Genomic DNA, 12,469 nt, shown 5'->3' with positions numbered 1-12,469 from the left:
AGTCCTGATAAATCGAGAGGCTATTTTAAGGGAATTACATTTGATACACGACCGATGATGTCATACGTGCAACATTTCACGTGTCACGTTATCTTAGTGCACCAACATATGTTTCCGATTTTGTAGCAAATGAGGTCCACAATATGAAATATTAAAAATGGTACCAAAAGAGCTGATGGCATCAAAATAATGTGTTAACTAACTGATCACCGTAACTGGAAGGTTCTAATAGCTAGCAACGTGAATATTTTGAGAAAGCACTAGAAAACCTGTCTGTCGGTTGACATATGGAAATATCTAGAGACTCTCTGATAACATGAGAGCTCATTCGTCATATTAATTTAAATCAGTGAGAATGAATTCCCTGTCATAAAACATAAAACCCAAGAGTTTTGCGTTATGATCGATCTTGATTCTGTGTGATATAGATTTATTATACTAGCTGGGCAGTCTGGAAATTTGGTGAGAAATGCGACCGGTTGTGACGTGTCTCCGCAAACGCAATCCTGCACTGTACATCAGCAACATTCCCCTGAGTTACTCTCAATCTGCTCTACTCTTTTTCAGGTCCCACTACGGCGTTATACAGTCTTATTGTTATAACCATCTGATATGATATTATTTATGATTAACAACTCAAGGAATACTCCGTGCTAAATGATTACTAAACATTTTAAAAAATTGAATTAAAAAAAAATCATTGACTATAAATTCACCATAATCATTTTCCATAGTGTGATGTATTCTCCACATCATGAGAGTTTTATTACTGCTGCATAGTTTGAATTCACAGCTGTTTTAGTATTCTACTGGTGACATTCGACACCCTCGTTATATACTTTTATGATGTACTTTGAGAAATCCATCCATCTTCAGCCCTGTTCTGTTCCACCTGTCCCTGGCCCATATACTGAGTCTGAGTACACGGGATGAAATCAATAAAGCAGTGGAACTCACCACAAATCTGTGCGTGTGTGTCAAATATGAAACCAGTCTTCATTTTTCATTTCGATTTCAAGATATGGCTGTTCTTATGATAGATGATTATGCTTGGTCTGTTGTGACGGCACTGGCGTCATATCTCCGTATATTATTATCTTCAAATCTGTTTGCTCACTCTCTCTCTCTCTGATTCAGACTCTTTAGTCATAAAATAAAAGTAAGTTTAAGATGTGCTCTGTTCCGTTAATGTTTATAGCACAGACATCACCCAGTCTTTAAAACCGGCAATCTGGACTGATCCCGCAGATACACAAAATGATGATGATAAATATCCTGAAAGTAACAACCGTTTTGGATCAGTCTTTTTTATCACTGTAATTCGTGGGAATGAAGCTGATTTGTTATCTCCTTGGGGGCTGTGGTAGCTTGATGTTTACATCACTGCTTTCGTCCTGTGTGTTAAGCTTAAGGATGATTCAAGTAATTTATATGAATTCAATTAGGTTAATGCTGATCCAGGCGTTTAAATTACTACGTAAATTACCTTTATTGCCTTCATCTAAAGAAAATCGCGGCGGATGTGCACTGACAAGGTGTTTAGAAACAAACATGCGTTAGTCCAAAAGTGATCTTATTTCCTCTCAACAAGACAGATTGACAACTGAACTTGAGGGAAATTCATTGAACAGGGTTTGGGGTGTTTTGATACAGAAATGTGCACGTTTCACCCTGCTACTGATGAACGCTGTCGGCTAGTTAAGAAAACGGGGAATGTGATATTGTTCGAGCGTCCCGGCCCCGTTCAATCGTCAAGTATGCAGCACCCCATACCTCCATCATGATACAGCGCAGGCAAACAACATAGCTGGACCGAAGAGAAAACATCTGCGAGCGGTTTCCGACTACTCGTTCCTCAGGCCGTGTTTTTCTACTTTCCCAGAGCTGGAGTTTCGCTACTTGGAATTTGGAGATCTCACCTGTGTACTACTTAGGAATGCCACGGGGAATCAGCTGGTTGCCATGACAACTCCACGGGAGGAAAGATAAAACTTGACTTATTGTACTGGTTTAAATCTGAAGTAAGTGTAACCAGTTGTCGAACAGCCAGTTTGTTGTCTGTTGTTATTGTTGTTACTAGAAGTCACGTACTGTATTTTAGCTGGAATTCGCGTCTTCTGTCACTGTTTCCTGATATCCGTGTACAGAGAAATGAGAGACACACGAAACCAGCACTGGTATTTGGAATAGTGGAGTGTTCCAGGTAAAATCATTGATTGAATCAATAACGGATTGCAGTTTCGCCCAGGATTGTAAACGTGACATAATACAAGTAAAACGTCTCCAAGCAGAAAGGAATTGTATATACCAGGCATCTAACGACACAAACGGACTCTTCTTCGGCGGAGACATAGCCGTGAATTCCGACAAGACTGTCCGAACACTGGGTCCAATATGATGTTTGCGAGGATAAATGCACTGCTGACAAACAAAACAAGTGCTAACACGAGTTTCCTCTCATAAAGGTCAGGAGAAAGACTTTAGTTCTGCGAGTTCTTTTTCAAGATCGTATAAGAGTTTTGTGGATCTCCTTCGTTCTCATTCTGTGGGATAAGTAGGCAACCAGCGTTCGGTGAAAGCCATGGGTACTTTAAGGGATCTTCAACTGGCGTTGTCCGAGAAAATTGAGGAGTTAAGACAACGCGATGAACTGATAGACGAGTTAGAGCAGGAACTGGATGAAAAAGACGCGCTGATAAAGCATCTTCAAAATGAATTAGCCAAGTACAGGGCCGTCCTAAAACCTATCACGGAAAAACACCAGGCACAGATGAGGGCTAACATGAAAGGCAGGCTGAAAAGAACGGCTATATCTGCTGAACCTGCTGGGTTCGTAACCAGTGAAAGAGATCTCTCCACTCGACAAGTCCCTAAAACTCAGGCGTAAGTACACCCTGCCTGGTTTCTTGGGGTGTGTGTGGATGGGTGGGGGTGGGGTGTGAAAGAGGAACTATAGGAATGCTGGGTTTACTACTCGTGTGCCAGATCTTAAAACCAACAGTGCATGGCAACACCAGTATACTGTGATACCCCCCCTCCCCCCCCCCAAAAAAAAAAAAAAAAAAAAAAAGCTAGGCCTATTTTGTATCAGTTCTATTGTTGACCCGTGTGGAATAACTCGGTAAAGTTAACAAAGTCATTCTCCGTGAAGAAGTTTCAGCATGAAGAGGGGCTGGACCAGAACATTAGTATTTCAAGGAAAGCAGAGTTTGCTCGTGTATTCGTTTTCTTAAAGATTATTATCTCGGTACGAAAAATAATGTAGGTCCAACATGTGTGTTTTTTCCGTTAAGCGTACTTTATTGCATTCGTATTATATTAGGTATCAGAAACCTCTTCACTACATACCAGCACACGATATAGCGTCATTAGCCAATTGTTCTCCCCGGAAAGCACGAGAGATGGTTGTTTTATTATTACAAAGGGGGTGTATAATGTATGGGAACCCCTGGTGCCAGGGTGCCTTATTTTATTATAAAGCTACTCACGGCCCACCTGCCTCTTGCGTTATGGTTTTGGTTGCTCTTCTTACCTGCGTTGTAAAGTATTTAGGTTTAACTCACAGCAATCCAATACCGTTCATGAATAACTTATGTCTTAGGTATTAAATATTAAGGATTGTTTGACCTATATAGAGGTTCAATTGGCTGGCTTATCACCCAGTACCACAAAGTAAAATTGTTAACAAATATCCCAATATTGGGAGAAAAAGAATTGTTTCAAACCTTGTATTCGGCCGTATTTGTCTTAAGATTCTTAATTCTAACAGGGCTTTTAGACATGGAAATAATACGTTAAGTATATTGCGTCTATGTATTTATTGATTCAACTGTCGTGTGCTCCATCATGTAACACACAACTGCAGATTTTTCTACATATTCCGTTTTCTTTCTGGCATGAAAAATCTTTTCTATGCCTTGGGCACATTTTCCCATTAACAGAAAGTTTTTTACTTTCTAGGTGGCTTGAAGACGCGTTTGAAAGCATTTTGTTGAATTAAATCATTCGTGACACCTGACCTTCACGTACACTTCAGAATTTCTACATAACTTTGAAAAAGAAGACCGTAAACACATTTCAAAGAAGACATCCACTTATTTTTGTATGTCGTATTTCCACAATTGTGCGTAGCAGTATAAATTTATCTATAGTCTGCATACTGTTATCTGTAAAAAGCATAAGCTTTGTCGATAGGCAAGTCTTGATTTAAGGCCCTTTCCAAGTCGACTTATTCGTGATGTCGGCCCTGGCTCATCTTACCTTTCAATGCACCCCCTGTTCCCGGACAAAGCCCCCGCTGTCACCTGACAAAATGTCTGCCTTACCGGACAAAATACTCATGTTGCTTACCAGAAAGCCGACACGCTTGGCATCGTATTTTTTAGGTAAAAGTGAAGGGAGCAAAAAATCAAAATAAATTAATGTTTCCATCATCGGAAGCTTAACTCGCCTTGAGGCTACTTTTGTGTAGGTAGCGATAACAGCTCAACTTGCTATGTGGGTGCATGTATATGGAGAATATTACATTTTAATAAGTATGGTGTGTATATGGGGATGGTTGGGGGGGGGGGGGGCATTACTTTTGTGGAAAGCGTGGTATGATTTAAAAAGTTTTTTCTGTATTATCAGATGGGTTGAATTGTTGTTCTGAAAATCTGGGACCAACCTGAACAAGAATGCAGCAAACAATCCAGTTGTTCAATTCACGATGACTTTGTATCATTTTATGCGTCCATTTGTTAAGTCACCTTTTTTGGTTGAGTTCTTGGTTTAAAGCTTTTGTAGCCCAACATGCGATCAAGATCCACGATCAAGCTTTCTCTTAAATATGATGTTTGCCAGAAAAAAACAAACCAAACAAAGACACTAAGACCAAAACCGTAACCGCAATATTCTGGGAAATGAGACCATGATATTTCAGATAACAACATTACCCTTAACCCCCAAAACATTTAGAGAGACCCCGAGTAGAGGAAGATGTTTTAATGTTCACGCACTCATCTAATGCGATACAGAAGTTTGCTAAGGTAAAGCAAAGAAAGTTAATACACAAGTATTTGTCCTATGAAATGAAAATAATATGAGCCACAAGTTTTTGGGCAGTGGGCTTTTTTTGTTTAGCTGAATGATTAATTAAACCCCTACAAAGGGTACCTTTGCCATCTTGTTAATAAGGTTTATATAGCATACAACTTACATACCCCCCACTGCGATAAAAATCTGCAGCTGGTCGAATTCCCAGCAAACACCATGTAATCTAGGGAATCACTAAACTTTTATTACTCCACGTAGGAAAGGTTCAGCGATCCTTTGACTAGCATTTAGTCTGCAGTTCCAGCAATTGATATAATAAGAGAAGTTGTTATGAATTTGATCCCGATAATCCTTACATTCCGATACTTCTAGTCGTGCGTGATGCAATAGTCATTTCTCGGCATAGGAGCAGTCGATGCTAACGCTACCTATTGTTATATATCCGGCCAACACTTTCATTATATTGGGTGTGTGTGTGTATCTGCGTTCATAATTCGTTCTATAAAATTGCGTGTACACGAGGAGCACGTTTAAAGTAATTAAGGTGCAGTGTTAAATTGTGTATGTAGTTAATAACTCGAGTATTTCTTAGAGGCATTTGCTACAATTTCTGAGCGTGGACCAGAGGAATATATTATTTTCTAGTGCAAATTACAAGAATCATTAGATAACATGTATACTGGCCATGTGCCCTGCAACATGTATTTTGGGGGACATCGTAAGCTTCCACGGGCTACCGCGAGAATATTTACATTACATACGGGTTGCTAAACGGAGCCGTTTCAATCGCAGTTGTCGCCACATCACGATCACCTGCAGTGTCAACTACCAGTATTGCTACCACCTACGGTCTAACGGTTGCTAAGAAGTCCGTGCAATTTCCTACACGAATGGCCGCTGCCGCTGCAGTGATACCACTCGAAAAGGGACATAACATAGCATAAATCACTTGACGAATGACTTCATAAAATAAAGTCATAGACTGGGAGAAAACTGGCTTAGTTCTTCATGTTTTTGGAGGACTTTGAAAAATTAAAAACACATTATTTACCACCTCCGGATTTAGGATTTTTAGGTACAGGTTTTGAGCGTACTCTATAAGCTTAGTGCTGAAGTGTTTTCATTTTTTTGGGAAACGATAAGATTCTAGGAAAGCATAGGTACATGTAGTACATGTAGAATTACAAACAGACATAGATCATACTTCTGGATGTTTCATCTGTTCCACGTGTTCATGACAGCACGTGAGCGCGCGCAGTGTGAAACGTGTGCACTTAGTCTAGACGTCTAGAAATAGGGGAGACCGGGGCTAGTTGGACCCCGGGGTAAGTTGCCCCCCCGTCATTTTCTGAAAAAGTAACTACGAGGTAAAAAAGTGGCCACATACTCTTGATAAGTGACCGTAGCCTACCCTGTATAATGCTAAGGAAGTGTCGGCCGTTAAAAAGTTTTACTTAAGCTGTGAGTCGAAATAAAGTATTTTTGCACCTAAAAGTAATTTTGTTAAAGAGATTTAAAAATCTATTTCATAGGCTTTTGATCGAATATAATATATGTATAGGGCATCAAACTGAAGCTCATTGTTTCAAGTTTCACAGAGACGTATCATCGTTGCTCATTCTAGCACCATAAATGGCTGCCATCCTTTAAAATAAAAAGTGTGCACCCGGGGCTAGTTGGCCCCCTTGACTCGGGGCAAGTTGGACCCTTATATTACCCACAAACCTTTGCGCGCAACACAGCTAGAGACCATTGTTGAAACAAACTCAATGGTTTAAAACTGAATATGTAACTTTCTTTTAAGACGAAAATTTATTATTCGTTTTCATTCATTAAAAACCTGCTTTATACCATTATTAATAAATTCTTTATTAAAATAAAACAAATTTTATTGATTGATATTCTGCTTCTTGCAACTTATACCCCCCCCCCCCCACAACGTGACGTACGGAAACCTAAATAAATCTGCCTCATTTGAACTATTTATTCATCAAAGACTCTCAAAAGTCAATTTAATAAATTAAAAATGTATAAAAATGTATTACAAGGCGTTTACGTGGGATATTTACTCCATTTTTGTATAGGGGGCCAACTTGCCCCGACCCTGGGGCCAACTTGCCGCGTGGCGGGGCAAGTTGGCCCCCCCCTGACGTCAACTGCGTTTTTTGTCAAATTGTGAGCCATCTGGCATTATATTTGAAAAATAATGACGTTGCATACGTAGCTTAGTTCATGGGGCTTACTTTGAAACCGATTTTGTTACTCTAACTCATTCTTAGTTGGCTCTACAAGGCCAAAAGTGTCTAACTGGGCCAACTAGCCCCGGTCTCCCCTAAACAAGCTAGTCCTTTTTTTGCGAGTGTGAATGTTATAAATCACAATTGTCATAAAATAATCACTTTTGGGTCCATTCACTTCATATTCCTTTCCATTATTACATGGTTTGAACATTAAGACTGGATTTTTTTCCTATCGATGAGGTGAGTTGGCCAGTCAATAGGAACGGTTAAATTAAGGCATCCTCTCTTGACTTACTGTAATAAGAAAGCTAGGAGAGCGCCTTTAAGTACTGTTCAGAAAACAAGTCAGTCTCTGCAAAAAGGTCAAGGTCAAATAAGACTTATTACCGACAACAGAGGCCTTCGTATTGGCCCAGAAGGTATAATAATAATAATAATAATAATAATAATAATAATAATAATATATAAAACATTAGGTACAGTATTAAAATGGGATTAGGTAAAAAGTGTACTTATAAAATAAATATTGAAGGGAAATGAAAACTGCGGATAAAATATATATCGTTCATCATTCCTTTAAAAGTTAAAAAGTCATGAACATAGTTCATTGGTACGTGTACAGTGTATAGGCAGTATGGTATATAAATGTTTCTATATAGTTTGGTTCGATATTTTGGTAAAAAGCAACTGTAACTATTCCTGAGGTTCTGTTCAATAACATGGGTATTGGGTAAAAGATGGTTCAATCCATGTATAGGTAATTTCATCTCATAAAACATTTTTGGCACTATTTATTGCGCCGAGATTTTAAGGTGGGCAGTTCAGTGACGTTAATTGCTTCATTTTGTGTAAGTTCAGGGTAAATAATGCGAAGATCTCTTTTTGATGTTCTCTAGAGATTTAGATTGTTGCGCGGTTTTTCCAGCATGCCATACATGTAGCTGGGAAGCATACTACAGTCTTGGAGGTTGGTTTTGTAAATTTTTAATTAGATCACTTCTTTGCACCCCATACACAAGAAATATATTGTTCCGCAAGACAAAGATTTATGCTTTTTACTGACGACTTACAAAAATTTGACACATTTAATGTGGTTAACGGTCTTCAATATTTATTATTTTAGACTTTCTTAACCTAAGTCTCATAAATTACACTCACAATTGTGGAAATAGTTTGACACGATTTTGAGGGACACCTTATAGACTATCTCTCTCTGAGGTAATGGCACGTGCCCAGCACCCTATGGAAGTGTGAAGATTTGATAATTGAGGCGATGAGCCGTGCAAAAGGTGGAGATCATCTTCAATCGATGCTTAACATCAGCTGATTATCCTAAAGGTTACAGGGACTGTTTATGGTGTTGGGTCGAGATTTCGTTCTGGCAGGGTTTAATTGAAAGATAAACATAGCACTAATTACAACTTTGATGTTTTACCTGTGAGGGCATTGTGGGTTTTGCATTACTAAAGATAAAAAACGCGACATCAAACAAATTGGCGCCGGTGAATTTGGCAATTCTTGAATTTTGTCTTGTCATTTAAATCGTTATTGGAAATATAACTTAACTATATATTTGTTGGTCTGACGTTTTAGGTCCTTCATGAGACAGATATGGTTTCCCAGTGAATTTATATGTTCTATAATATAGATTTTTTAAAATGACTTTCACGACGAAGGCAGTTTTCTCTCTAGATTCCAAGATTTTCTTTCTACATTCACCAGCATTGCTATATATGCAAGAACATAGATACGTGTGCTTTTAACGAAACCTGCGTACAGAATATATGACCCAAATGTAATGATAATTGCATGTGCGTACAGTACAATGCGTATAGCGTTATAGATACGACTTTTCTTAGACTGTCCAAGAAGAAACTGACTTTAAGTCCCGGAGAGTTGTTTGCCTCAGCCTCCACCTTGTTCCCAAGGCATGCCCGGATATCGCGGCCATCGATAACGCGTTCCTGACACGTGTTCCATCATGGCCTGCACTGGTGTTTAGCTAGCACCTTTTGCAAATTACTTTTTAAATCAAATCGACCTGTCTTCGGAGACAGAAACATATTGAGCAGTTTTTATAAAACGCACCCCTTCTATATGTTTGGGGGGCGGGGGCATTTCAAAAACAAAGTCTTTGGAAATTTACATTTTACTATTCACGTTATGTAGAGTCCTGCTGCAGTGCCATATTTCAATATTCAGGAGACTTACTTTGGGCGGGATAAGTATAATGACCAGTCTGTGTGATGCGAGTGCTTTTCATGGAGCCGTATTTCAATATCAAACCAATTTATTTTTAGCCATAAAACCTGCCGTGAAGTGCGCTAGTACTGGTACTGCTCTGCCTTCAGGGGAGCAGGCAATGTTTTGGGAAATGTGGCTCTTTTCCAGCTATTTTAGACTTTATTTTGAACCAAGTGCCGGATAACGGTTTACAAAGCGTTTCCTTAGCGCAAGTTAGAAGTAAAGCTTTTGTTTCTCACTATTAATACTATGAATGTATAAATATAGCTGTGTGTTATGGCGTTACCTTTCCAGTTTCTGGTTGGATGGTCTTATTACTGTATTCAGTTACTAAAACAACATGGTTAATAGCCAGTTTGTTTTCAGAAAGTCGCTTTTACTCTCGCATTGATACAACACAATATTGTTAACTAAGCATTCTACCTTACTCTACCTATGCCAAGGTTTCTTTTTACATAGCTACATTCATGTCATCACATTGGCTCACTTTTCCTGCTTAAAAGATTTGATATAAAAAAACGAGCAAGTTATTTGTAGCTATGTATCTTTGATTTAATTGATTTAAAGTAAGTGCCGTATAATCGGCAGAAAGGAAATGTTTTGTATTTTCCTTTCTTTAAATTAATCATATTCTTTCAGAAGCAAAACAAATGGATGGCATTAACACGTCGATGAACACCGATCAAAGAAGTGATAATGTAATCTTTGCCGACAGCATTCATATCCGACATTTATAACAATTGGACGCGAAAGATGAAGACTGAGACAATTGTGTCTACAGCGTATTCTTGGTATTTACTTTCCTTTTAAATATCCTGCATTTACAGTGGTAGAGCAGATATGAACAGAATATGATGTATGACATCAATAGAAGGGTGTCATCTGGACATTGTGAACTGGAATAATTAATAAGAAAATCATTTTAATTTCCTTCTCTAGTTCCTTTACTGACACCTCGTTATGTGAAGTTAAGAAAGGTTTTACTTCATACAGGTATCTAGACGTTTACTGGGTTTCTTTTCTTCATAAGTGAACGCTTGCGTCTGGTTTGTTAAAGTGACAACATTTGATTACAGTTACCTGTCTGGATCCTCAATCTGATAAAAAAGTCTCATTTGTAGAATTTCTGGTTGGTAGGCCGGATAGAGGAACATAAACAGTTTTTAAAAAACCATCCATCGAATTAAAGTAGATTTACCAGCTATATGAGCGTACACGTATTCCATACATTTGGACCAGCTATGTGCTAGGCAGGTCTTAGATTTTCAGCGTATGTTAATGAGAGATATATAGTACACTCACCATGTGCACGTGGAGTGGAGGTTCCTTTAGTAATCTTCCTCAAATGATTTAATCTTACTTCTTGAAATTTAAGATAGACAACGTAATGGTATTTAAGACAGTGATCTTCATTTAGATCGTTGGAAATCCCAATATATGCTCCCCAGGGAGGTGAGACCGCCTACGGAGTGCACCAGTGCAAAAATGACCAGGCTTCCTTGACTTAAATATTCATATATGTAATTGTATAACTTCAACCTTCGGGTTGCGATTTCTCCAATAAAGATTATTATTATTATATTATTATTATATATTACATAACCTGTATTAGTCGAGAAGTACTAAAATCGCAATAATGCACCCAAAAACCTTGGAGTTTGTTACGCGAACGAATTCTCTAACACGTCAGTCTGTTTTGTGGAAAAATATTGGTAGCTAACAAAACATATCTGCTGACGTTCTGCCAACGTCAAGATGGAAGGGTTTGTTTTTAGCATTGCTTTGGAATTAAACACGATATACTTTTATCCAACTATTGCTCTTCTCTCTCTTTCTCTACTACTACTACTACTACTACTACTACTACTACTACTACTACTACTACTACTTCTTTCCTCTCTAGCCGCCCAACCCCTATCTCTTTCTCTACTGCTACTTTTTCCCTCTCTACCCGCCCAACCCGTATCTCTTTCTTTCGGCCTTTTAAGGGCACGTTTCAAGGGTGTTATGACTAATTTCACCTTGTCTACGCATTTCAATACTTAAATCCAAATAATTGGGTTCACATGTTTTATGCCGTCAAAGCACCAAGTGCGCAGGTCAGGTGTGATCGAGATTTATATTCACTTTTTCAGCTCTCATGGATAAAAACTAACTAAGATGGATTTAACGCTGGCATGTGTTTTCGGTCCGGGAAGCACGGATTCCATTTTGCCAATTCTGATGTAGCTTTGCCAATTATCGTTACGCCTAAAAGCATGAACTTTACGAGAATTAAGGCATCAGTTTCCCCCAACCAGAATGAAGATCGCTGAAATTGATTAATGCGAGCCGACAATAAAGTGCAACCTTGTTACAACATTTACCCTTGCATAAAGTGCTCTGTAAAAAACGTTTCATTGTAGACAGATAGCACTGAAGCGACGATCAAGTGCATTTATAATTATATACACAATATACATGCAACTTTGTTCCAATATTAACCATACAGTGCTCAGAAAGAAGGGCTGTAGATGGTTAACTACCCATCAGTGATACACTAAATACAACCAGGGTTTCGTTACTGACTGCAAAACATATTTTGCCATACCTGCATTACTTAATTCATAAGATATGCAATAATCACGAAGGGCGAATTAGAAAAATATTTATAATACGTTTGCAACTAAAATTTGCCCGATTTTAGTGATATACTCAAACCATACTTAAAAGGATAACAACTGTTCATTTTGGCCAAAAAATGAATTTCCCGGGGTAAATGCCAATTTCCCCATACTTACCAATGGTTACTACATTCAAAGTTAGTCCCTGTTTTTCTCGAAAGAGCTTGTTTTTTTGTTAAGAGTTAAGTGACAGTAAGTGGTACGGTAGGTTCCCAGTGTTAAGTGACAGTAAGTGGTACGGGAGGTTCCCAGAGTTAAGTGACAGAATGTGGTACGGTAGGTTCCCAG

General features: G+C 38.5%; 1 protein-coding gene across 3 annotated transcripts in view; it reads left to right on the top strand.

Annotated features, from left to right (window-relative positions):
• Nucleotides 1–12,469, top strand: part of LOC147763282 (cGMP-dependent protein kinase 1-like) — a 65,236-nt gene that overhangs the window by 14,335 nt on the left and 38,432 nt on the right. Inside the window, exon 1 of one of the 3 annotated variants that reach the window (XM_087004504.1) lies at nucleotides 2,006–2,883. The exons of the other annotated variants lie outside the window; for them this stretch is intronic. Coding sequence (XP_086860630.1) covers nucleotides 2,582–2,883 — 302 coding nt within the window. The 5' untranslated portion in view covers nucleotides 2,006–2,581. Of the gene's footprint in view, nucleotides 1–2,005; nucleotides 2,884–12,469 lie in introns of those variants that run through there. 3 annotated transcript variants of the gene reach the window in all.

Source organism: Lingula anatina, chromosome 2 (assembly GCF_051362555.1).
Source record: "Lingula anatina isolate TDL-2025a chromosome 2, LinAna3.0, whole genome shotgun sequence".
NCBI classification, from domain to species: Eukaryota; Metazoa; Brachiopoda; class Lingulata; order Lingulida; family Lingulidae; genus Lingula; species Lingula anatina.
The sequence above is the reverse complement of the archived record's forward strand: the minus strand, read 5'-3'. Positions and strand labels throughout refer to the sequence as shown.